The following is a 26,532-nucleotide window of genomic DNA, read 5'->3' on the forward strand; positions in this document are numbered from 1 at the left end:
CGTCAGTAGACGCATAGCTGGCTACATTATTAGATAGTTATGACTGCCGTGTGTGTATAAGCTAAACCAACAAAGCACTTCACAACAACCTGTTTTAATTAAGATGTTGCTATGAAATTAGAAAAACATGGGAGCTAAAGAGTCAAGGATAGGTTTCCTCTCGTACGAAGAGGCCATCAACAGAGGTAACAATTGATAATTTGCTAACCTTGGCTAGCTGTAAACATTAGCGTTATAGACAACTAGCTAATGAAGGTAAGGCTAGCTAACTGGTGGGTGGGTAATGTGTTAACAGTACTAACGTTACTAGCTAGATGGCGAACAACAATGGGACAGGCAACTAACTAGCTAGATAACCTTGTCAATTGTACTAAAGTGTAATTCAAATATACCAGCGGGTCCAGGTAGGCGGTTAGCTAGGTAAAGTAACAGGCTATCTTAAATTGACCCTAAAACCGCTAATGCCCTCGGGATCAGGTAGAGGCCAACGACCAGAAACTAAGAACTAGAGCTATCTGCACTTCGGTCAACTAGAAGTAAATTAATGACACCAAGTAGCTGCTGTTTGTTGACATTGTGTGTGCCTGGTGGTACTGTGTGGGCGGATTCGATTATGCTGAGCGGGGCACCGGGCAAAGGCCAGTCACGTCATCGAGCGAAAATGGGAGGGAGGAGCGCCATTCTCAAATCTAACAGTAATTTGTGCATCGTTTCCTAAATCTTTCAATTTTCGAACTATTTTTCATTGGGGAGTAGATGAAACGTTTTTATCAAAAACAATAACTTTTGCATGGGATAACACAGAATCCTACTAATGACTACACGTGCTTAATTATGTCACCTTTGTTTTGAGCTGACATCGAGGTGGACTTTAAAAGGGGCTAATTCCTCATGCCTGGGAGGCAGCCCAGTTCCAAATCAATTTTCAACCGATGCAAAACACACACAGGGCACCCAGGTGCGATTAATTTAACCCCCTCAGTGTTAAAATGTTAAATATTCATGATCCACTATATATACAAAAGTATATGGACACCCCTTGTTCTGGACACCCATCGGCTATTTCAGCCACACCTATTGCTGACGGGTGTAGAAAATCGAGCACACAGCCATGCAATCTCCATAGACAAACAAGAGCTCAGTGACTTTCATTGTGGCACCTTTCTAACAAGTCAGTTCCTCAAATTTCTGCCCTGTTAGAGCTGCCCCGGTCAACTGTATGTGCTGTTATTGTGAAGTGGCAACGTCTAGGAGTAACAACTGCTCAGATGTGAAGTTGTAGGCCACCCAAGCTCACAGAACGGGACCACAGAGTGCTAAAGCGCATAAAAATAGTCTGTCCACGAGTTCCAAACTGTCTATGGAAGCTACATCAGCACAATATCTGTTTTTGTCGGGTGCTTCATGAAATAGGTTTCCATGGCTGAGCAGCTTCGCACAAGCCTAAGATCGTCATGCGCGATGGCAAGCGTCGGCTGGAGTGGTGTAAAGCTCGCTGCCGTTGGACTCTGGAGCAGTGGAAACGCATTCTCTGGAATGATGAATCACGCTTCACCATCTGGCGGTCCGACGGACGAACCTGGGTTTTGCGGATGCCAGTAGAACGCTACCTGCCCAAATGCATAATGCCAACAGTCTCAACGTCAACAGTGACGAGGCGACTCTGGAATACTGGCCTTCTAGGCAGAGTTGCAAAGAAAAAGACATATCTCAGACTCTCAGACTCGCCAATAAAAGATTAAGATGGGCAAAAGAATAGACACTGAACAGAGGAACTCTGCCTCTGAACTCTGGGCAGCATCCCAGAGTCGCCTCGTTGAGACTGGTGTTTTGCGGGTACTTGTGGGTGGGCTTATGACCTCCCAAGTCCACCCATGGCTGTGCCCCTGCCCAGTCGTGTAAAATCCATAGATTAGTGCCTAATTAGTGCCTAATTTATTTATTTCAATTGATCTATTTCCTTATGAACGAACTCAGTAAAATCATTCAAATTGTAGCATGTTGCGTACATTTTTTTCTTCAGTATAGTTAGCTGACAGAGCTAACGTTAACTAGCAGTATACTGATGTTGGTGTATTTGTCTCTGCCAATACTGTATTGTTGACATGGTGTCTGTCCTTTGTGCCAATGTTTCTACTTAATATATGATATTCAGGCCTAGCCTAGAGCTGGAACTTGTGCAATCAGGGACCTTGAAAAGCCATATACAGTGCATTTGGAAACTATTCTGACCCCTTGACTTTTTCCACATTTTGTTACGTTACCTTATTCTAAAATTGATTCAATATTTGTTTTTTCTTATCAATCAACACACAATACACCTTCATGACAAAGCAAAAAGTGTTTCATTCCTCTCTGCTGATCCTCTCAAGCTCTGTCAGGTTGAATGGGGAGTGTTTCTGGACAGCTATTTTCAGTTCTCTCCAGAGATTTTCGATCGGGTTCAAGTCCGGGCTCTGGCTGGGCCACTCAAGGACATTCAGAAACTTGTCCCGAAGCCACTCATCAAGTTTTATGTTACATGGGCTGAATACAACAGTGAAATTCTTACTTCCAAGCCCTTATCCAACAATGCAGTTAAGAAAATACCTTTTTTTAAAGATAAAAGTATCAAATAATTAAAGATCAGCGGTAAAATAACAATAGCGAGGCTATATACAGGGGGTACCGGTACACAGTCACTGTGCGGGGGCACTGGTGTCGAGGTAATATGTACATGTAGGTAGAGTTATTAAAGTGACTATGCATAGATAATAAGAGCAGCAGCAGCGTAGAAGAGGGGCGGGAGAGGCAATGCAAATAGTCTGTTTAGCCATTTGATTAGATGTTCAGGAGTCTTATGGCTTGGGGCTAGAAGCTGTTTAGAAGCCTCTTGGACCTAGACTTGGTGCTCTGGTACCGCTTGCCGTACGGTAGCAGAGAGAACAGTTTATGACAATGGTGGAGTCTTTGACAATTATTAGGGCCTTCCTTTGACGCCTCCTGGTATAGAGGTCCTGGATGGCAGGAAGCTTGGCCCTGATGATGTACTAGCAGTATACTGCTAGTATACATCTTCACCTCCATCCTGCATTGTCTTGGCTGTGTGCTTAGGGTCGTTGTCCTGTTGGAAGGTGAACCTTCGCCCCAGTCTGAGGTCCTGAGCGCTTTGGAGCAGGTTTTCATCAAGGATCTCTCTACTTTGCTCCGTTCATCTTTGCCTGCATCCTGACTATTTTCTCAGTTGCTGAAAAACATCCCCACAGCATGATGCTCCCTGACTATTTTCTCAGTTGCTGAAAAACATCCCCACAGCATGATGCTCCCTGCACCATGCTTCACTGTAGGGATGGTGCCAGGTTTCCTCCAGATATGACACTTGGCATTCAGGCCAAAGAGTTCATTCTTGGTTTAATCAGACCAGAAAATCTTGTTTTCTCATGGTCTGTCATGTGCTTTTTACTGAGGAGTTGCTTCCTTCTGGCCACTACCATAAAGGCCTAATTGGTGGGGTGATTCTGAGATAGTTGTCCTTCTGTAAGGTTCTCCCATCTTCACAGAGGAACTCTGTCACTCTGACAGAGCGACAATCAGGTTCTTGGTCACCTCCCTGACCAAGGTCCTTCTCCCCAAGTTGCTCAGTATGGCTGGGCAGCCAGCTCTAGGAAGAGTCTTTGTGGTTCCAAACGTCATCCATAATAAGAAAGATGAAGTCCACTGTGTTCTTGGGGACCTTTAATGCTGCAGAATGTTTTTGGTACCCTTCCCAGATCTGTGCCTCGACACAATCCTGTCTCGGAGCTCTATGGACAATCCCGTCAACCTCATGGCTTGGTTTTTGCTGTATCATGTGCTGTCAACTATGGGACCTTATATAGATGTTTGCCTTTCCAAATCATGTCCAATCAATTGAATTTACCACAGGTAGACTCCCAAGTTGTAGAAACATCTCAAGGATGATCAATGCAAACAGGATGCACTCGATCTCAATTAAGTCTCATAGCAAAGGGTCTGAATACTTTTGTAAATTAGCTATGTTTTGTTATTTGTAATACGTTTGCAAAAATGAATAAAAACCTGTTTTTGCTTTGTCATAATGGAGTGTGTAAATTGCTGAGGATTTTTATTTAATCAATTTTATAGTAAGGCTACAGTTTCTTTGGAAAGGCAAAATGTGGAAAACGTAAATGGGTCAGAATACTTTCTAAAGGCACTGTAGCTAACAGCTGACGAAGCTAACTAGCAGTATACTGTTGATGATGATGGTGGTGGTGGTGTATGTGCTGAGCACTTGCAAGCATTTCTAAATCTGGCTGGGTGGCAGACCTATACCATCCCGCAATTACTGATTAGTTATGATAGTTGCTATGGTAATACAGTGTAATAGCTATTGTGGGTTTGGTTTAGACTGCCTAAGATTGTATTGTTGACCATGGTTTAATGCTCTGCCTGACCATACGGTCCATGTTTTAATTCACAGAAAAGCTTCTTCACAATCTCTGTGTCTCTATCCCTCCCAGTAACTAATGTGGAACTCCAGCGTCTGAAGGATGCCTTCAGGAGGACCAGTGGCCTGTCCTGTTACATGAGCCAGCAGTGCTTCCTCAGGGAGGTGCTGGGAGACGTCGTACCACCCAGGATTGCTGAGGTGAGCCTTGTTCAACAGACAGATGGCCCCAATGTTACATGAGGTCTGATGGGAGAGTCTCAATGTAATTTCCGCAAGCCGTGACACCCACCATTTCAGATTGTTCTGATATAGTTTCTGTAGTTCGAAACAGATAAGAGGAGCATTCCTGCTAAAGGTCTTCACGGATCCACCTGTACCTGAGATCACCTTTCCCGGATCCAGAATTCTATGTCACAAGTCAGTTTGCACATTTTGGGGAATATTCAGAGGTGGAAACTTTCTGTTGGATTTAACGGGAATATATGCAAATTAATATTAATACCATTTAAATGTAGATGTTTTTTGCATTTGATATATTTACCATATCATATGGAGACAGAATAAAACCTTTTTATCTTATCATAGTGGACATAATTGCAAATGATAAAATCCTTCCAATAGAAAAGAAAAAAAACAACTTTTGTTACGAATTGAACTTTAATTAAATTAGTTGACTCTTCACATGGGATGATTTCACTGAACAACAAAAGGGAATATTGATTGATCCCCACTGATCCATTGCATCTGATGATATGGACTGCCTCATCAAGGATCCCAAAAAATGTTTTCAACATACATCCATAAAATGATAGTCTAGAAACTAAAGCTTTGGTTGTCTTCCTCTCAGGCTTCCATTTCTTCTCCCTGGACCTCCTCAATGTCCACCTCTTGAACATCAGACTCTGAGGCCTCATCTTTACTGTCACTTTCCAACCCTGTTGAGGATGGCTCATTGTCAGGCTCAAAAAGCCAAAAAATTGCCCGGATGGCCACCAATTCTTCAACCCATGTATTGGTCAGCCTGTTGCATGCTTTGGTGTGTGTGTTCCCAAACAAGGATCTTTTGCGTTCTGAGGCGGCTGATGTTTGTGGAATTTGGAGAATGATTGATTGAGGCAACAGGGGAAGGCACCTCAGATCCACAAAGTCCCTTCCACCAGGTGACTGATGAGATATGTTGGCACTGCCATATTGCATTTCCATCCCAAAGCCCTTGCTTAGAAGTGTACTTTGCCAGACTGCCAATAACCTTGCCCTCATCCAGGCCAAGGTGGCGAGACACGATAGGCCTTGTTGATCTCTGCACCAGACAGGATGCTTTTGCCAGCATACTTGGGGTCCAACATGTACACTGCGGCCTGTATGGGCTTCAGGCAGAAGTCTTCACGATTTTTGATGTATTTCAGAACTGCAGTTTCCTCTGCTTGGAGCAACAGTGAAGTGGGCAGGGCAGTATGGCTTTCTTCTCTTACATCTGCAAGCAGAGTCTGAACATCAGGCAGGATGGCACTATCTCCCTCAATCTGTGCAATGGCTACTGCTATAGGTTTCAGGAGTTTCGGGCTGCTTATCACTCTTTCCCGAAATATATCATCCAGGAGGATTCTCTTGATGGGGCTGTCCATATCGGTAGACTGATATGGCCATTTCTTGGAGAGACTCCTTCCCCCCAGGAGACTGTCAAACATGATCATGACAACACCACCCCAACGGGTGTTGCAGGGCAGCTTCAATGTGGTGCTCTTATTCTTCTCACTTCAAATCTAACATTATTTGTCACATGTGCCGAATACAACAAGTGTAGACTTTACCGTGAACTGCTTACTGACAAGCCCTTAACCAACAGTGCAATTCAAGAAGAGTTCAAATATTTACCAAGTAGACTAAAGTAAAAAAGTAACACAATAACTAGGCTATATACAGGGGGCACCGGTACCGAGTCATTGGGGGTACAGGTTAGTTGAGGTAATTTGTACATGTAGGTGACGGTGAAGTGACTATGCATAGATCACAAACAGCGAGTAGCAGCAGTGTACAAAAAGGGGGGGGGGGGGGTCAATGTAAATTGTCTGGTGGCGATTTTATTAATTGTTCAGCACTCTTTGCTTGGTGAGATTGCTGCTATAACTACATGACACTTCACATACCTTACCATTTCCTTGGCTCTCTTGTAGAGGGTATCCATTGTTTTCAGTGCCATGATGTCCTTGAGGAGCAGATTCAACGCATGAGCAGCACAGCCATGGGTGTGATATGAGGGTAGAACTACCGCACTTTAGACCAAGCAGCCTTCATGTTCGCAGCATTGTCTGTCACCAGTGCAAATACCTTCTGTGTTCCAAGGTCATTGACTGCCTTCAGCTCATCTGCAGTGTAGAGACGGTTGTGTCTATGCTCTTGTTAAATATTGTTTGAAGGGTGGAGATGATGTAGTTAATTAGTCCTTGCCCGTGAACATTCTACCACCAATCAGAGATGATTGCAATACAGTCTGCTTTCTCTATGATTTTCTCGACCTTCACTTGAACTCTGTTGAACTCTGCATCCAGCAAGTGAGTAGATATAGCATGTCTGGTTGGAGGGGTGTATGCTGGGCGAAGAACATTCAGAAATCTCTTCCAATACACTTTGCCTGTGAGCATCAGAGGTGAACCAGATGCATACACAGCTCAAGCAAGACATTCATCAGCATAGCATTTCTCTGACTATGTTTCTCCATTGAGTCAAAATAAAACTTCTGATTACAGAAAGGCCATAAGCTGTTGCTATCGATAAGGTGTCTGATTCATAATTTTCACCTCGAAAAGAGGTAGAGGGACATTTGTCAGAGATTGCTTGTTGTGAGTGCTGATGGAACTTTATGCACTTGGCCAGATTATTCTGCCTCTTTGTTGCATTCTTTACATGATTTGGCACTACATTAGCTGCAGTGAAATGTCTCTACACATCAGATAGTGCCCGTGGCATTTTCCTATAAAGAGTTGAGAAAATTAGTTTAAAAAAAATAAAAATACAATTCCATGTACAGATAAATAGTTAAGCAGGTATATTAAACAACTCCTTTTGTAAAATAAATGTTTTAAAAAATGAAACATGTATGTAAACAGGGGAATTAACACTCCTCAGTTAGCAGGCTCAAGCGAGCTGAAACCCACATGGTAGCAAAAACGAACTAGCAGAAATTGTTAACAAGGTAGAAATGATTTAAACACACTTTGCTGTAGGCTACTATTCACTGGGGTGAATTTATTTGATATGACAGAGTTCAAACGTAACAGAATGCATGTTGTCCTTGGCTCAGACAGTGTAGTTGTGTGGGCTCAATAGCATCTCATTAGTGTGCAAGATCTTGAGAATCAGCTGTACATGTGATGGAAGAATGCACTCGCTGCACTGCAAAAATGATGGAAGAATGCACTGTGCTTGCAGAGGGTTGCGATTCCATTTAATTGGGGATAGTTTAACCAAAATATGCCACAAGACCTAGAATTGCCTTATGTGTATCTCACAAAAAAGGGTCACTGTTATAAGCTAACTTTTTTTAAATGAATTTAAGCAAAACCCCCCAAATTCCAGGACTTAACTTCCCATGGAAAATTTCCGGAAATTTATCGTAAAGTTTCCGACCCTTCTGGTATCGGCTATGTGTCATTTTAACTGTCTTGTCTGGAAGGCCGAATGTGACAGCTGCAGTAGAGAGAGCGAGACATTTTATAATTTATGCTGATGGTTTTGCATTTCACGAGAGTGAAAAGTCAAAAGTTTGGACACATCTACCCATTTCATTATTTTTTGCTATTTTCTACATTGTAGAATAATGGTGAAGACATCAAAACTATAAGATAACACATGTAGTATCCATCATCATGAATCATGTAGTATCCAAAAAAGTGTTAAACAAATCAAAATATATTTTATATTTGAGTTTCTTCAAAGTAGTCACCCTTCGCCTTGATGACAGCTTTGCACACTCTTGGCATTCGCTCAACCAGCTTCATGAGGTAGTCACCTGAAATGCATTTCAATTAACAGGTGTGCCTTGGTAAAAGTTAAACAGTTTTTCTTAATGCAGAATATACCCCTATTTGGTAAAAGACCAAGTTCATATTATGGCAAGAACAGCTCAAACAAGCAAAGTGAAATGAGAATCCATCGTTACTTTAAGACATAGACAGTCAATGTGGAAAATTTCAAGAACTTTGAAAGTTTCTTCAAGTGCAGTCGCAAACACGAAACACAATGATCAAACTGGCTCTCATTAGGACCGCCACAGGAAAGGAAGACCGAGAGTTACCTCTGCTGCAGAGGATAAGTTCATTAGAGTTAACTGTACCTCAGATTGTAGTCCAAATAAATGCTTCACAGACTTCAAGTAACAGACACATCTCAACATCAACTTTTCAAAGGAGACTGTGTGATTCAGGCCTTCATGGTCGAATTGCTGCAAAGTAACCACGACTAAAGGACACCAATAATAAGAATAATTGCTTCGGCCAAGAAACACAAGCAATGGACATTAGACCGGTGGAAATCTGTTCTTTGGTCTGATGAGTCCAAATTAGATTTTGGTTACAACTGCCGTGTCTTTGTGAGACACATAGTAGGTGAACGGATGATGTGGGGGTGCTTTGCTGGTGACATGGTCTGTGATTTATTTTGAATTCAAGGCACACATAACCCAGCATGGCTCCCACAGAATTCTGCAGCAATATGCCATCCCTTCTGGTTTGCGCTTAGTGAGACTCTAATTTGTTTTTCTACAGGACAATGACCCAATATACACCTCCTGGCTTTTTATGGGCTATTTGACCATGGAGACTGATGGAGTGTTGCATCAGGTGACCTGGCCTCCACAATCACCTGACCTCAACCCAATTGATATGGTTTGGGATGAGTTGGACTGCAGAGTGAAGGAAAAGCAACTCCAACAAATGCTCAGCATATGTGGGAACTCCTTCAAGACTGTTGGGAAAGCATTCCTCATGAAGCTGGTTGAGAAAATCCCAAGAGTGTCCAAAGTTGTCATCAAGGCAAAGGGTGACTTCTTTGAACAATCAAAAATCTGTTTTGATTTGTTTAACACTTTTGGTTACTATATGATTCCATATGTGTTATTTCATAGTTTTGATGTTTTCATTAAGACAGCGGAGTCAATCACCACCTTCCGGAGACACCTGAAACCCCACCTCTTTAAGGAATACCTAGGATAGGATAAGTAATCCCTCTCACCCCCCCCTTTAAGATTTAGATGCACTATTGTAAAGTGACTGTTCCACTGGATGTCATAAGGTGAATGCACCAATTTGTAAGTCGCTCTGGATAAGAGCGTCTGCTAAATGACTTAAATGTAAATGTAATTATTCTACAATGTATAAAATAGTAAAAATAGAGAAAGCCCTGGAATGAGTAGGTGTGGCCAATCTTTTGACTGGTACTGTAGATTGGCAATAGGCTATAGCCATAGAGCCTCGACTCCATGTGTGGCAAAAGTTAATGGATATCTAGTAAATAGAAGATGGAATTCAAAATACGAAATTGAAGGTTAAAGGTGAAGGATAGGCGTCTAGTAACCGAACGAATAGAACGACCGACCAGCCGGCTTGGGTAGCAACCCTAGATTTGTGTTGGGACTACATCTTGTGGAAGGATGAAATAATATTAATCAAAATAAGGTTATTTATGAAAATATGTCAGTCAAAAGAAATCTAAAATTATTTTAATATTTTGGTAACCCGTTGTATTAAATTCATAATTCCCTCGAAGCCGCTGCTTGGAGGATATATTGGCATGGGTTGCAACACCTGTGCCAATATATCCTCCAAACACTGGCTTCGAGGGCATTATCATTCAACCGTAGGATGAGAAAGTGTATGCACTGCAGCCTCAGTTATCCTAGCTAGCTAACTGTACTATGTATTCATATTTGATAATAAATAACCTAGCTATGGCAACTATTAGTCTACTATAGCGTGAGTTGGCTTGGTTGGTTGCTGTCTCCCCCTCCTCCTTTTTGGACACGTGATGACCTCTAATTCTTGCAACATTATTATGCTGTAATGTAATTTGATCTCTGAGAAAATAAGCTATTGGCCATTTTCATTTATACGATTCACATAATATTCAATAAATATAGTACCTAACATCCGATTTGGACCAAACTTGTTTTTTAAGACATGAGGAATCCAAAGTTCAATAAGCCACCCACATATCCCACCATAACAACCCGTATACAAAATCAGTTCTTTATGTCTGACAAGAAGTATGGAGCTGTGGCTTGGGAGTATTGCTTCTTCATCCTTTGTAATGGATTCCTTGTTAATCTGATATTTTTCCCCCTGTTCAAAGAAATTAGTCATTAAAGTTAGGTTTATGGCCCACCATACAACCTGATATTACCAAATTCTGACCACTAGATGATGCTGTTCCTGTCATTAGGTGGGGGAAAAATCCATATCTCTCGATCCAACACTAACTAGCCTTACCCATAGACTTTTAGTCATTGAGCTTATCTGCTCGCATGAAGTAACCCTTTAATGGTGCAGATGGTGCTTGTTTTGGAACATAACGTGTCCTCTCTATTTGGCCAAGAAAATAACCTTGCTGGATAACTTGGATGTATGAATTTCACCTTTTACGTCCATGTTATCATCCACAATTACAATCCAGTATTCATCATAGCAGCAAACTAGAAAATCAGATGCTCGCACATTCACCATTTTATATCTATGGATTTTCTGAGGGCTAAATCAAACTTAATGGCATAATCTGTGTCAGAATCTAGGTTTCCATTAAATTTTGGACAGATTTTCATGCAAATATTTTAAAATCAGCATAAAACAATGTGCATTTTAACACCATATATTTTTCCATAACTCACTTATTGTGGATAAAAGTATGCACTTTTGACGTAGTGCACATAAAATAACTTTTGCGGTTAAATTCTTATGTATTGAATGAAAATACAAGTTAAATGGGTTTCATCGCATTTAATGCTACTGATGGTTTTGGCACAAACGGTTGCGTTATATAGCAAACATGCCCACTCTGGTCTTGCCACTTGCACTCTAACCAACAGCTCGCAGATCCAATACGGGTAGGCTATACCTATATTGAAAATATTATGCATATACCGATGTAATTTTTATTTGTCAAAAGCAGCCAAGCATCGATCATCGTCACTAGAATAAGACCCTCGCTTTTTAAGGGAGCATCAAGCACATCAAATTAACTTTCACCACCCTGTGAAGTTAATCCTAATTTATTTAATCTGTAGTCTAATAAACTGCATCGTTTCCCTAGTCGTAGTGGGAGGACCACGCAAGTTTACTTCGATATGATGTTTATTATATCAATATTTGCGCATAAATATTTGCTCATTTATGCGAGAAATGGCAGTGGAATAAATTTTTCCGACACCTTGTCAAATGAACAAATTGTCTGTCGGCATATATGAAATTGTACTGGCGTATCCTGTTTCCATCAACCCGGTCGTGACTTTTTTCATTTGTCAGGTAATTTATCCGCATGAAGTGGTTGGATGGAAACCTGGTTACTGGAAACTTTGCACCTATGAGGCTTTTGTAGAGTGGAACAAAGTGATGGAAGCTGCAGGGTCCTGGCAGAGTCATTGTGTTCGCATATCTTTCCCTGAGTTCTATGCTCACATTTTCCATGCCCTGTTCTATGAAAAACACTTTCACATCACATCTATGCAGCACACCATCAGGTCCACAAATGCATGGCAGCCCTTGTCCACCTTTACTGCATTTAACGTTAGTGACATTTTGATGTATTGTACGTACACACAGAATGTGTTCCAGATGAGCCGACTGCCACACAATGCTTCGGACAGACTGCAGTGTATTTTTGAACGCTGCATACAGTTCTTTAAGGTTGCACAGAATGAGTATTTTCTGCTCGTGAATTTTGAATTTGACGAAATCCTTTTTTCCTGGCATAACTCTACTATATACATCGTCATTGTAGAATCTAATGACTAAATCCTCAACTGGAAAATCATTGCCAAAGAGTGTTCTGGTTTGGCAACTCCATGATACCTTTCTCTGAAGCCAGTTTTCTTGCTGCCCTTATGTAAACACTGACTTTAAAGACCTCTTTAGTTTTGACTATAGACCATAATGGTGGAGCCATTTATTAATATTTGTCTCTTTTACTTTCTGCTGGATAATTATTTTTTTCTTTCATTAAGTAAATGAGCCTGTCAAGATCTTCAGCATTTTTATTAATTTCTTTAAAGATCTCAGGCTGCTCTGAGGCGCCAGTTCCTCAGGAGATACATTGACAGCTTGAGCAGCCTGCTGATGTATTGTGCAGCTTTGATCTTGATCTGCACATGAAGATTTATTTTTGCGCAGGATACCTTGGAATGAGATGCCTCTCCTTTGAGCTGTAGTGGACTTAACACCAATGCCACTTAAACTGGAGTCAAGACAGGACTTCATTCTTTTAGCAGCCTGTTCACTGTCAACATCATGACCAGATGGATTTTGTCAATCTCCATTGTCACTTTTCATTGAAAGCAATGCGACATTATGGACACAATTTAATTCCAGGGATGACATTGCCACTGAACAGTCCCTTAATTCTTAGCTACCTCCACATTTACTTCTGAGTGATTTATTTACTGCTTTCTTGTGATTTATTAAATGGATCACAACATTTTATTTTGAAGTTTGAGTAGATAATCAATAGCTTTTGCAAATTGTGTGGTCATCTTCAAGTCAAACCTGTCCTCCATGAAAACAATTTTAGTTTGTCCTCTTAGCCACCTCATGCTTCAAACTAACTGCACTTGAATAGTCCATTGAATGGCAACTCTCAGAGGTATTTCCCTATGGTGCAATTCTCATTAAGGGGTTTCCTACTAGCCCAAAACGTTGGAGCAATTGGCAAGTGACTGAAATGCTGAGCATGACAACCCTATTAAAAAGAGAACCAATTAGAACATTTTCCATAAGAAACCGTTAAACCTACGCAATAAACCATTATATAAACAATTAAGCCTTCACCAATAGAAACTATTGCAAAACACAATGTGCTTTGGGGGTATTTACCTTTTTGAAGACCATTTAGAGACCAGAACCATTAGAACTGCTGTAGCCTAGTGGTTTGCTTGTTCACCGGAAAAGGTCTAACTGCTTCAGACCTTTTTTGAAGGGATTTGGCCACATACTCAATTTATTCTCAACCAATAAAATGTTGCTCATGAGGTTGAAAACCCCTGCGCCTATACCTCTACCTGGGTAGTACCCACCTTCAGCTGTTCTGATTGGGAGGTTAACCTGTCCTCGTTCCGAATCTCAACCAATCCTTATCTTAACCATTAATTTGTATTGAATGTTTTTTATTTATTGACAACTTCTAACTGGATATAATAGTGAGCCTGTTTAGCAGCAACACCACCGTCTAGTGTTCAGAACCTGGTAATATCAGGCCGTATAATGCATTCAAATGGTCTTTCAACAAAATGTTTCAGGAACGCTTATCTGTTTCAAACTACAGAAATGATTTCGGAACCATCTGAGATGGTGGGTGTCAATCCTCTTTCTTGTGTTTTTTAAGGTGGAATGACTCAAGGGGGACTGTAGCCTATTGTGCTCTTCTGATATGAGTCTAACTAGCTTACTAACCTGGGCAAGCTTGCATATTTGAATTCAGCTTTAGTCCACCTGACAGGGTTATCAAAGATAATATACCTTTTTATCGATTTCTGGATGGGAACTCACTCTCCAAATTACAACAACAAGTAGGTCAGGACTGGAACGGAATGAGTTGATATTTTTACCTGAATTGAACCCAGCTCCCTTCCCCTGTTTCTAGGTGATATACAGCTCATTCGGTGGGACCTCTAAAGGACTGCACTTCAACAACCTAATTGTTGGCCTGGTTCTCTTGACTAGGGGACGTGATGAAGAAAAAGCTAAATGTGAGTATTGTAACCGACAGACTTATGGAACCTCTATAGATTCTTGTGTTGACCATGTAATTACAAGTAAAATCATATAATTACATATATAATTTAATAGGATCTCTGAGAATAAAAACAAACAAATAGACCTTCACACAAATGGACCCCTCTTTTGTACTGGTATCTAATTTGTATTCTTGAAAATGTCTTATGCGATTCACCCCCATTGTGAATCACACCTGACAGAGTTGCTTATCAGGCTAAGCTTCTTTTTGTGGCTCTCCTTCAGACATTTTCAGTCTGTTTGCCAGCGATTTGGGCAATCATGCAACGCGAGAGGACATGGAAAGCATGCTGCAGACTGTGGATGGAGAGATCCCACTTTCTCTCAGGAAGTGTTTCTCTGAGGTTAGCTCATATGCCTTATTTGAATGAATATGTATGGGTAGCTGCCAAAACAAAGGAAACGCCAACATGAAGTGTCTTAGTAGGGCTTTGGGCCACCACGAGCTGCCAGAACAGCTTCAATGTGCCTTGGCATAGATTCTACAAGTGTCTGGAACTCTATTGGAGTTCTTCCACAACAAAATCCATAATTTGAGGTTTTGTTGATGGTTGTGGAAAAAGCTGTCTCGGGTGCCACTCCAGAAGTGTTAAATTGGTTTGAGATCTGGTGGTTGAGAGACACACACACACACACTTTAACCTCCCTAAGCTCCTTTGAGACCCCTCTTTCAAAGTCGCTGAGATTTCTTCTTCTAGCCATGGTATCCAAAATAATGGGCAACTAGGCATTTTTATACATAACCCTAAGCATGCAGGGATTTTAATTGCTTAATTAACTCAGAAACCAAACGTGTAAAAGCACCTGCTTTCAATATGCGTTGTATCCCTCATTTACTCAAGTATTTCCTTTATTTTAGCAGTTACCTGTATTTTACTGTTTTAAACACACATTTTGACAGCCATGTTTTCACAAACTGTATGACCACCAGGGTGGTTGCAAATCTGCTATTACACGCTTGCTTACCAGGTCTATTTTATTTGTTCACTACAAACATGCCACGTATCCTTATCTAATGTAGCCTTATCTAATTGTAAGCTGCTGACAGAACTTATGTTACCTGTTTGGGGTGGCAGGTAGCCTAGTGGTTAGAGCGTTGGGCCAGTAACCAAAAGGTTGCTGGATCGAACCTCAGAGCTGACAGTGTAAAAATCTGTCGTTCTGTCCCTGAACAAGGCAGTTAACCCACTGTTACCCGGTAGACCGTCATTGTAAATAAGAATTTGTTCTTAACTGACTTGCCTAGTAAAATAAAGGTTCAATAAAATAAGTGCACAGGGCCACTAATGCTACTTTACACAGGAAGATAATTCCAGTATGTGTTTTGCACCTTTGTTCAAGGCTTAGTGGTGTTCCTGTTATTTTCTTTACCAGGGTGAGAAGGTAAATTATGAGAAATTTAAGAGCTGGCTCCTGCAGAACAAGGATGCCTTCACCTTCTCCCGCTGGCTCCTGTCCAGTGGGGTGTGTGTCACCCTGACAGACGATAGTGACACACCCACCTTCTACCAGACCTTGGCTGGAGTAACACACTGTGAGTGACTGTCATCCTGATCCTTTGGGAGATGTACTAAATAATAACCTAGGCTAAGGGTCTTGTCATGCCACTTATAGATTTTTTTTCTTGCAGTAGAGGAATCGGATATCATTGACCTGGAGAAGAGATACTGGCTGCTGAAAGCTCAGTCTCGGACAGGACGATTTGACCTGGAAACCTTTGTCGCTTTAGTTTCTCCCACTATTCATACATCCCTAAGTGAAGGTAAGAGAATACGCAGGATGTGGATTTAATTTATTGGATACTTCTTTTGAAGGCGGTCGTTACATCCATTTCTCCTTCTGTGCAGGTTTGTTTCATGCCTTTGATGAAAACAGGGACAATCACATAGATTTTAAGGAAATCTCATGTGGACTATCTGCTTGCTGCAGAGGGCCTTTGGCAGAGAGACAGAAGTGTAAGTAGATACAAGCACTAAGCCTTGCTGTTTGTCATTCTTTCATCACATTGTCAGTTTCAATGTGTGACTTTCCTCTTGTTTCTTTTCCCCAGTCTGTTTCAAAGTGTTTGACGTTGACCATGATGGGCTTCTGTCTCGAAAGGAAATCACAGAAATGGTTGGGGCATTACTGGAGGTGTGGAAAGACAATCGCATAGACCTTCTACCTGTAAGTACCATTTGGCCAGACTGGACATATGATGGACATACTGTAGATAATGATAACTGTTGTAATGTTTGTAGTTAGATTGTTTTGTTTTAACCTGTCCCTATTACTAGTCTGAGATCATACTTAAGCCTTACCCTGCCTCTGTCCCTTAAGGAAGCGGACACTAATGTCCATGCCGTTGTGGAAGACATCCTGAAGGAGCATGACACCACTAAGGTATTACCTTACTGCTTGCGTGACTTTGGATTCATATAGATTTCTTTAAAGTTGTCAGAACATTTTGAAACCGGCTATTGGTGGTTGTTGTGTTCTTTAGCAAGGGCATTTGACCCTGGAGGACTACCAAATATGGAGTGTGAAGAGTGCATTTGCCAATGAGTTCCTCAACCTGCTGTTTCAGGTAAGAGCCAGCCACCATGTGTTTCTACTTTGGTCACCATTATGTGCTTTTCTTGTTCTGCTGGATCACCAGTCTTCTGCTATCGTGTTGGTCTCTAGGTGTGTCATATTGTCCTGGGGCTGCGGCCTGCTTCCCCTGAAGAGGAGGGACAGATAATCAGGTATGTGTGTCTGTGTCACCATGTCAGTGTCCTTTCCTGCTGTCATACACATTCTTCCTTACCCCCTCATCAATCAATCAAACACTCACGAACTCACTCACTTGTGTCTGCAGGGGCTGGTTGGAGAGGGCGAGCAGACACGGCCTCCAGCCAGGAGACTACTGGTTCCTCATAGCAGTGCCATGGTGGCAGCAGTGGAGGGACTACGTCAAATATGTAAGGAAGGCTTTTTTGCTGCTTGACACCATGACCATCTGTTTATCATACTGTGCCCATTTTACACTATAATTTCTTTGCTGATGTGATTGTGGTTGTTGGCGTCTCTTCCAGGATAACAAGCATATTGTGGTGGAGCAGCCATTAGTGTTTGACACAGTGAGGAGTGGTGTAGGGGCCGGAACCCAGGCCAGGGCAGAGCAAGGCCCAGAGGGGGAGAGCATTGCCCGCTCCCACAGCTCCACAGAGGAGAAGTTCGTAGACAACATCTCCAGTGCATCAGAGGCCTCCGAGACGACCAGCGGCAGTGAGTGGCTCATTATACCTGCCTGGCCTTGCATACTGTGTGCTGAGAGTGAGTGTACAACTGATTGTCATTGAAAACCATTAATTTGCTCTCCTCAGGCCTTCTACCCCGGGGCTCGACTGCTACGGATATTTGCTTTGCCCGTCAGCATGATGACACAGACAACCAGTGCTTCCTGGGGGCTGATGGGAACATGGTGGTTTTAAGGCCTGGGGCCATCGATAACCAGCCTCTGGTCAGATCAGAGGCCTTAAAGGTAAGTTAGGCACCACAAACAACACTGTGGAAGGGGATGAACTAATTGGAGATTAAAATGTTCCTCTTCTTCAAACTGGCCTTGCCATATTATTTCAGTTTTAAATCTGTCCATCTTGAACTGTTCCCCCAGGCTCCCACATTGACTATGGAGGGAGGCCTACTGAGGCGCTCCCCGTCCCTGATTCTAGGCAGGGACTTTGAGGTTGTGCCAGAGCCTGTGTGGAGGGCACTCTACCACTGGTACGGAGCCAACCTGGGTCTCCCCAGGCCGGTACGTACATTTCAACTCTGTAAAGCAGGACCACTTGTGGATTTTCCATTAAACCATCACCATTATCATCCCTATTGATCCTGACATTGTGATAACCTCACATTCCCATCCCTTCTCCTGTTGGCATTCCCAGGTGATCAGAAACACCAAGACAGACTGTGCTGAGCTGGAGCTGTTACCCCGACACCTGCTCTTCCTGAGGCAGCAGCAGCCACCCCCCCGCAACCCCCAGAACAACGTCTGGGTCAATATGGGTAAGAGGTTCCTCTGCATGTGTCTCCAGCGCTTCTCCAAAGGTTACAAAGCAAAGGAGGGACAAGAATAGCACAGTGCCCTAGTGACTTTCTGCCCAAGAGTGTCCAGGGCCATTCAGCATGTTGATCTGAAAAGCACGTCCACTCCCGACTGCGGATGATTGAAAGACCACTCGTGCGATCGATGCGTTCTGCCTACAACACAATCACGACTCAATCTTGCAAAGTTAGATTTGGGAGGTTGCATTGAAGGGGGCTGATATTATATTAATTCAAACATAATTCCCACATTAGAGGGAAGCGTTGATCTGTTTAAGGAAGTATGTAACTGGGTAAAGTAGTAAAGTTTAATCACTAGAATTCTCTGTGCGGGCTGGCATTTCTTCTGCACAGCAGTCCAGGAGGAGGAAGGCACTTAGAGGGAACATTGGTCACAAGACTTGGGGCAGCACAGGGACACACTTTTAACCAAAATATCACAGATGAGACGACAGATGTCCAAATGCCCCTGTAAGGGCGGGAGGTTACCATGGTAGCACGACTAGAGTCATGTTTGTGTCTGTGAGATTGAGTCTGTCTAGTAGAAGCGCTGTCTTCTCTTCCCTAGCTGTTGAAACTCAAACATAGAAAAACAACCTAGCTTGTCAACAAAACAATGTAAATAGCCAAGAAACACAAGGACAAAAAGTCTCACTTCAGCAGACTTTCGTTTTAAGTAAATTAGACCAACTTTTATGCCTGTGCGCAGCGCTTCTAAAAATAAATCTTTCACTCCGCTTATCACGTTCGCATAGCCCCAGCCAGGCAGTGTTGCAGTGTAAGATGAAATGGGCTATGTAGGATCTGGGCCTCATACGTCAGAGCATTTGACCAACGCAACATGGTCTGTGGATTTTCTTCCACACCCGTTCCTGTGCTTTTTACCAATCATGTATGCAGAGCAGTTCAATGTGTCCGTGGTGTCTCCCTGAACTCCCCCAGGTAACGTTCCCTCTCCTAGTGCCCCCCTAAAGCGTGTGTTGGTCTACACGGGCTGTTTCAGTAGGGTGGGCACCATCAAGGACATCCATGAATACCTGTCCCAGAGACTCCGCATCAAGGAGGAAGACATGCGCCTCTGGCTCTACAACAGTGAGGTTGGTGTGACTCATAGAAGGTTGACCCTTCGTCAACATACACGGCAGGGTTCTACCCAAAGAATGTAAGAGGGGCACTGCGCCACCATGTGGACTTGGCTGCGCCACTATTCAAAAAATAAACACAAATAAATAAATACAAAATGTAAACGCACACACTGTGAATTGCTCTTGCCTGGACCTCATACCTATGGTCCCTGTTCTGTAGATCATTGAATAATGACATTACTAGGATAATTCTAGAAAAGACACTGAAGAATATTAAATAATTATTTTGCACTTAACCAGTGTGTGCCGCTTTATTTGTTATCATTTAAGGCTCTAGATTGCAGGAAATGGCACTTACAGGTTTTCAAAAAACACACATCTCTGAGTCCAAAGGGGGCCACGGCCCTCCTTGTGACCTCCCCCTCGACTGATTCATCAGCAACACCTTGTTTAAACAAATCCCGGGGAGAACCCTACACTGCACAAACAGACGTGCACAGTAAACACTCAAACTCAAATACTCTCACACACTCTAATTTTACAGTTCAAAACATTGTATTCCACAGAATTATCTGACCCTCCTTGATGACGAAGACCATTCCCTGGAGGGGTTGAAGATCCCAGATGAACAGTACATGGTCATAGAAGGTATGCATCGTAACGACTCTCTGTGTTTTTAATGGCTCCATCATGTATTGTCAGGATGAGTAGATGAAGACACTTTTTTGGTTTCATCAGTTCGGAACAAGGACATGAGCTGGCCAGAGGAGATGTCTTTCATCGCTAACAGCAACAGGATGAACAGACACAATGGTAAGACCGTCACTGCATACAGTTACAGCACCAACACAACATTAGCACTCCTATTATGTAATCATTATTGATAATTTAACATTAACTGAGCTGATTGCTACTTGGATGTATTATAGATAAGTCTGTCAGACAGTACTTGTTTTGTGGTCTCCAAACATATTGAAGGGGTTGTACTGACTGCTGTAGAAGCTTTTGATGGATGAATAGCGTCCTCAGACTGTTGCCTCCTGCTGTTGTTCACAGTCCCTACTGAGAAAGGTGCCACTGGACTGAGCAACCTTGGCAACACGTGCTTCATGAACTCCAGTATCCAGTGTGTGAGCAACACCAAGCCTCTCACAGACTACTTCACCTCAGGAAACCACCTTTACGAACTCAACAGGTATGTGTGTGCATTATTTTAAACTTAAAAGAATGCATGCTTATTATACAAGTAAGTATTATTATACATGCTTATTATACTCTTTGGGCAGAACATTGTTCAAATAAATCCACAGCAAGCAGAGATGAGTGTGCAAGTTTATTTTTAATTTGTGCTGTTTATCTCCATAACAGGACCAATCCAATTGGGATGCGGGGTCACATGGCCAAATGCTATGGTGATCTGGTTCAGGAGTTGTGGAGCGGAACACAGAAGAACTTGGCCCCTCTGAAACTCAGAGTATGTCCACAAATAAGCCTCCAACAGACCCCCCCCCCCCCCCCCCCCCAATAACACTACAGACGACCAACCTAAATGTACTTTCTTTCAACCTAAAAAATAAGAGTCAAATGGTTGTCTTTTTCCATTTTCTCCTCGTCCTCCGTCTCTTCCCTCAGTGGACGATAGCAAAGTACGCTCCCCGGTTCAATGGCTTCCAGCAGCAGGACTCCCAGGAGCTGCTGGCCTTCCTGCTGGATGGCCTTCACGAGGACCTGAACCGTGTTCACGAGAAGCCCTACGTGGAGCTGAAGGACAGCGACGGACGACCAGACTGGGAGGTTGCTTCTGAGGTCAGAGTTCATACACACTGTTCCTATCGTCATGGTGGGGAGATCCAGAAATAAGGCCTCAGGTGAATCACCTCATGTAGCTGTTGGGAGTATAAATGTTGATTTGGAGGTATAATATTAGATTTCTGTATCATCTTGAACTGCTAGAAGTTATCCTTTGTAGCTCACTTGGTAGAGCATGGTACTTGTAATGCCAGGGTAGTGGGTTCGATTCCCGGGGACCACCCAAACGTGAAATGTATGCACGCATGACTGTGAGTCGCTTTGGCTTAAAGGGTCTGCTAAATGGCGTATATTATTGTCTCGTGTGATGGTGAATTGTGTTCCCCCAGGCGTGGGAGAATCACCTGAGGAGAAACCGTTCCATTGTGGTGGACCTGTTCCATGGCCAGCTCAGGTCACAGGTCAAGTGCAAGACCTGTGGTCACGTTAGTGCACGCTTTGATCCCTTCAACTTCCTCTCTCTCCCTCTGCCCATGGATAACTCCATGCATGTAGAGATCATAGGTGAGCCTTATAAATCAAATTGTATTGGTCACATACGCATATTTAGCAGATCTTATTGCGGGTGTAGTGAAATGCAGTGTATACAGTACTACAGTGCAACATTCAGAAAATACATTCCAAAAGATTAAACATAAGCATCATATTGGAGATATGTCTCAGGAAGTCTGTCGCCTGTCCACCCTTTCTTTTACTGGACTCTGAGCTTTACAGTAACAATGTGGTGTTGAATAGAAAGCTATTTTGTTCCTGTTGTCTTTTGAGGGAATGTATATCGGATCCTGTGACTCTGAAACACTTTGCTCTTTGCTTCCTCTGTCCAGTCACTAAGCTGGATGGGTCATGCCCAGTGCGGTATGGGCTCCGGCTCAATGCGGATGAGAAGTACACAGGCCTGAAGAGACTTCTGAGTGAGCTCTGCTGCCTGAATCCTGAGCAGATCCTCCTGGCTGAAGTACATGCCTCCAACATTAAGGTGGGGCCGTCATCTATCCTCCAACACTGTACATCCATCCATCACACTGTCAATATCACAGTCTGCACGTAGACTAATGATTGTCTACCCTATTTTTAGAATTTTCCACTGGACAACCAGAAAGTGCGTCGGGCGGTGAGCGGCTTCCTGTGTGCATTTGAGATCCCGGTGCCAAGTACGCCTACGTCTGTGGTGTCCACTCCCACACAAACAGATGGTATATCAATTGGTTGTTCTGTTCATTAGCGACGTTTCATCTCTTTTCATTCCTTTTTTAAAGGCAATCCGTAAGAAGTGATGAAAGGGGGTTAGAATCCAAAGAAGTAGCAACCAAACACACCTTGGAATGTAAACAAATGCCCAGGTTCTATTAAACAGAAAAAAAGGTAGATACTTTGACACTGGAAAATATAACGCATAACATTTGTTCTTCGTGTCATCTCCAGAAGCTCAAGCACTAGCCTATGGGAACGCTACCATGGTAACTGACAGTAACTCTCTGAACCTGGGACTGATCCCCAAGGGCATGCCCAGCACTGTGGTTCCCTGTGGCACAGAGGGCAGCCTTGCTAACGGTCTCCCCGACGGCCCCGTGGTGCTCCCATCAGACAGCCCCTTCACTGGGTACATTATCACCATCCACAGGAAGATGGTAAGAACTGCAGGATGGGCTAAAGATGGAAAGAAGATTAGCAGTGCATCAAGATTAGTCAAAGTCTATATAATGCTCACTTCTAAACAATGTGTCATTTGTGTTTGTTTCGTAGATGCGGGCAGAGTTATACTTCCTGTCCAGTCAGAAGAACCGCCCCAGCCTGTTTGGGATGCCGTTGATCGTGCCGTGTACAGTCCACACCAGGACCAGGGACCTGTATGATTCTGTGTGGACCCAGGTGTCACGCCTGGCCAGTCCCTTGCCCCCTCAGGAGGCCAGCAACCACGCCCAGGACTGGTCAGTCTCTCCAGACCACTCTCTGTATTTTGTCAGATGGCTTTGCAGTGTTCTCCTAAAGGTACAGGTGTGTGATGCTGATCGGTGTGTGTATGTGTGTGTGAACACAGTGATGACAGCATGGGCTACCAGTATCCCTTCACCCTGCGTGTGGTGCAGAAAGATGGCAACTCCTGCGCTTGGTGTCCGTGGTACAGGTAATTAAGTCTCACACAGTACAACATATCACTATACGGTTGAAGATAGAGAATCTGTTCATTGATACCCTGTATTGTTGTCCCCCTCAGGTTCTGCAGAGGCTGCACAGTGGAGTGTAACGATGAGAGGGCTGCTGTGGGAAATGCCTTCATGGCTGTGGACTGGGACCCCACTGCTCTGCACCTCCGCTACCAGACCTCTCAGGAGAGGGTAAGAGAGACATGAGGCTGGGGATAACAGCAGCAATGGAACCCTAGGGGTCATATCAATGTATTTATTAAATATCTAATGGATATACATCATACACTAAGTAATGTTTGTCTGTCCTGCAGATCGTGGAGGAGCACCCCAGTGTGGAACAGAGTCGCAGGGCCCAGGCAGAGCCCATCAGTCTGGACAGCTGTCTGCAGGCCTTTACCAGTGAGGAAGAGCTGGGAGAAGATGAGCTCTACTACTGCTCCAAGTGCAAGACCCACCGCCTGGCCACCAAGAAACTGGACCTGTGGAGGCTGCCGCCCATCCTGGTCAGACATAGAGCTCATTCCCTCAGCGTTAACTTCCCTGTCCTTTCCCTATTCATATTTGTGTCAATAGGCAACAGTTGAAACCTATTGAAATATACATGAATAACCCCCAACTCAAACATTTAATGCTATGTCTGAAGTGCAAGATTGCACATGACATCACCCACTCTAAAACTCCTTTATTCTGCCCATTTGAATTGCAGATAATTCATTTAAAACGGTTCCAGTTTATGAATGGGCGGTGGATCAAATCCCAGAAGATTGTTAGGTTTCCCATGGAGACGTTTGACCTCAGTGCTTTCCTGACCCCAAGAGATGCAGACCAAAGCCAAGAGAGCTGGAGGAATAAGCTGGGGGAGGAGTTACATGACACAGAGGGAGGAGTGAAAAAGTCTGGGGGTGGAGACACTGTTTGTAACCCTGCCCTGACTCTCAACAATGGGAAAGGTTTGTATAAAATCTTGACTGGTTTCAGATGTACCTGTCATATCCCACTTATTATTTTAAGGAGGCTGGTGTTCTTCTATGAATATGTGTCTGTTTGCAGACCCTCTGTGCTCAGGGAGGATGGCCAGCACCCCCCTCAGCAAAGACGTCTGTCCCAACTGCAGCCCTGAGAGTGAGGGCAGGAGGCAGGGCCGTGGGCTGGTGTTTCCCACGGGAAGCAGGTACCAACTGTCCCTCAGTAAGGAGAGCCTGGACAGTGGCAGGGAGAGCCCCATGGAGCTGGATGCCAGCAGGACGAGGATGGGGAGCATGGGAGAAGGCCTCAGTGACTCCACCTCTGGTGAGGACATGGCCAGAGAATGTGACAACACAAAGTCTGTGTCTGAGCTCAACACCAATGGCTACACCGAGAACAGCATGGATCTGGAGGCCTCCCAGGGCCAAAGAGACCTGGATCCCATGTACAACTTGTATGCAATTTCAGTAAGTATTAATTAATATTAAGTGGGTCAAATATTGTTTTTTCTCTGTAAGAATTTTACTGTCCTAGCCTGAAGCCTGAGAGTAAAGTAACTGTCTATCTACCATCTGAAATATCCTCTAACCCACAATCACTTTTGGGTTTGCAGTGCCATTCAGGGATCCTAGGAGGAGGCCACTATGTGACATATGCCAAAAACCCAAATGAAAAGTGGTACTGTTACAACGACAGTAGCTGTAAGGTAAGTTGTATGCCAAAAACAGAACTTATCTCTGCTATATGATGCAGTGTCCATTGTCATCTGTAACTCAGTTATTTAAAGTTCACAAGTATAAACAAACCTCACTGTGTTTTCTGTGTTCAGGAGTTGCAGTCAGAGGAGATTGATGCAGACTCTGCCTATATCCTGTTCTATGAGCAGCAGGAAGTGGATTATTCTCTGTTCATGCCCAAAACTGACGGCAAAAAGATGGCCGATACAACTTTCATGGACGAGGACTTTGAGTCTGACTATAAGAAGTACTGTGTTCTTCAGTAATGGACTGTCTGTCAATATGTGTCAATGTGCTGCCGGTTCATCGACATGCTTGTGCAACAAAACAACCTTACTATTTGACTGAAATCTCTCAGGTTGAGATGAGCTGAAGCTTAGAAATCATCCCTGGTGGTTAGAAGTGGACAACCAACCATTTTTACACCTTCATAGTGGATGGATCTTTTTTTTCAAGTAATGGTACTCAAGTGTATTTCCCGCTTGCGATGTCAAACAAAACGGTGGGCTGTGTATTGGTTTGTTTTGGGGAGTGACAATTCTTAGGCCCATGGTGTTGGTCCTAGGCCAAATGTGACAAATGTGGGAGTGTGTGTTTTTGTTTGTAAACCAATGCCAGTTGCAATATGCCATTAATGTTTCGACACATTGATTGGTACGCTCTGCAGTTACATCCCCTCATTGAATAATACAAACAAATGATTGCAGTAGAAGCAAGTGTTCACTACCTCATCATACCCTGCTTTGGACAGGAGTCAAATGCAATGTCCCAAATCTAAAATTCCCTTTTTTGTTGTCCTCCTCAAATGTAAATGATTTAGACTCCAGACCGATAGGCCTGGATTATATTCAGTGTTTCTGAACTACATTTATGTATTTGCTTTGCAATGTATCTTTTGTGTTTGTTTATCGTGTCAGGTCTTTTAAGAACAAAGCCTCAGACTCTCACCGATCTGAGAGGGTCTTCCTGTAGCGTCTGCTTTGTACCAATTGTGTGTAGGTCCATTCCAACAACATATCAGTCTGTTCCATCACAACATTGTGATGTTATCACATCAACAGTCGTGTCATTACAGTATGCCACCAACAGGCTGTATCATTGTGCCCAATTTAACACAATTCTTTATATACACAACCGTTCAAAAGTTTGGGGTCACTTAGAAATGTCTGTTTTTGAAAGAATAGCACTGTTTATTTGTCCATTAAAATAACATCAAATTGATACAGTGTAGACATTGTTAATGTTATATAAAATATATATATTTGACCTTTATTTAACTAGGCAAGTCAGTTAAGA

The 26,532-nt window shown here is 43.1% G+C and overlaps 1 protein-coding gene across 1 annotated transcript; it reads left to right on the top strand.

Moving 5' to 3' along the window:
* LOC123999819 (ubiquitin carboxyl-terminal hydrolase 32-like) lies at nt 1-26,457 on the top strand. The gene is made up of 34 exons (XM_046305836.1): nt 1-185; nt 4,500-4,627; nt 14,270-14,375; nt 14,647-14,765; nt 15,796-15,955; nt 16,052-16,183; nt 16,269-16,376; nt 16,472-16,587; nt 16,741-16,803; nt 16,904-16,987; nt 17,086-17,147; nt 17,261-17,363; nt 17,478-17,670; nt 17,769-17,926; nt 18,059-18,199; nt 18,333-18,453; nt 19,435-19,589; nt 20,144-20,225; nt 20,316-20,390; nt 20,634-20,772; nt 20,946-21,051; nt 21,210-21,383; nt 21,716-21,890; nt 22,211-22,362; nt 22,462-22,579; nt 22,809-23,014; nt 23,130-23,314; nt 23,425-23,511; nt 23,602-23,722; nt 23,845-24,036; nt 24,240-24,483; nt 24,584-24,966; nt 25,113-25,205; nt 25,329-26,457. Exons 1-34 carry the CDS (start codon nt 128-130, stop codon nt 25,500-25,502), a joined length of 4,713 nt encoding a protein of 1,570 aa, XP_046161792.1. The 5' UTR covers nt 1-127; the 3' UTR covers nt 25,503-26,457.
* Nucleotides 26,458-26,532: the final 75 nt, after the last annotated feature.

Source organism: Oncorhynchus gorbuscha, linkage group LG16, assembly GCF_021184085.1.
Source record: "Oncorhynchus gorbuscha isolate QuinsamMale2020 ecotype Even-year linkage group LG16, OgorEven_v1.0, whole genome shotgun sequence".
Taxonomy (NCBI): domain Eukaryota; kingdom Metazoa; phylum Chordata; class Actinopteri; order Salmoniformes; family Salmonidae; genus Oncorhynchus; species Oncorhynchus gorbuscha.

Excerpts from the sequence above, each read along its gene's own strand:
- LOC123999819 (XM_046305836.1), top strand. The coding sequence starts at position 128 with ATGGGAGCTAAAGAGTCAAGGATAGGTTTCCTCTCGTACGAAGAGGCC. Across the intron at positions 17,364-17,477 it reads GGAGGGACTACGTCAAATAT|GATAACAAGCATATTGTGGT; the intron begins GTAAGGAAGGCT and ends CGTCTCTTCCAG. Across the intron at positions 22,363-22,461 it reads TACATGCCTCCAACATTAAG|AATTTTCCACTGGACAACCA; the intron begins GTGGGGCCGTCA and ends CCCTATTTTTAG.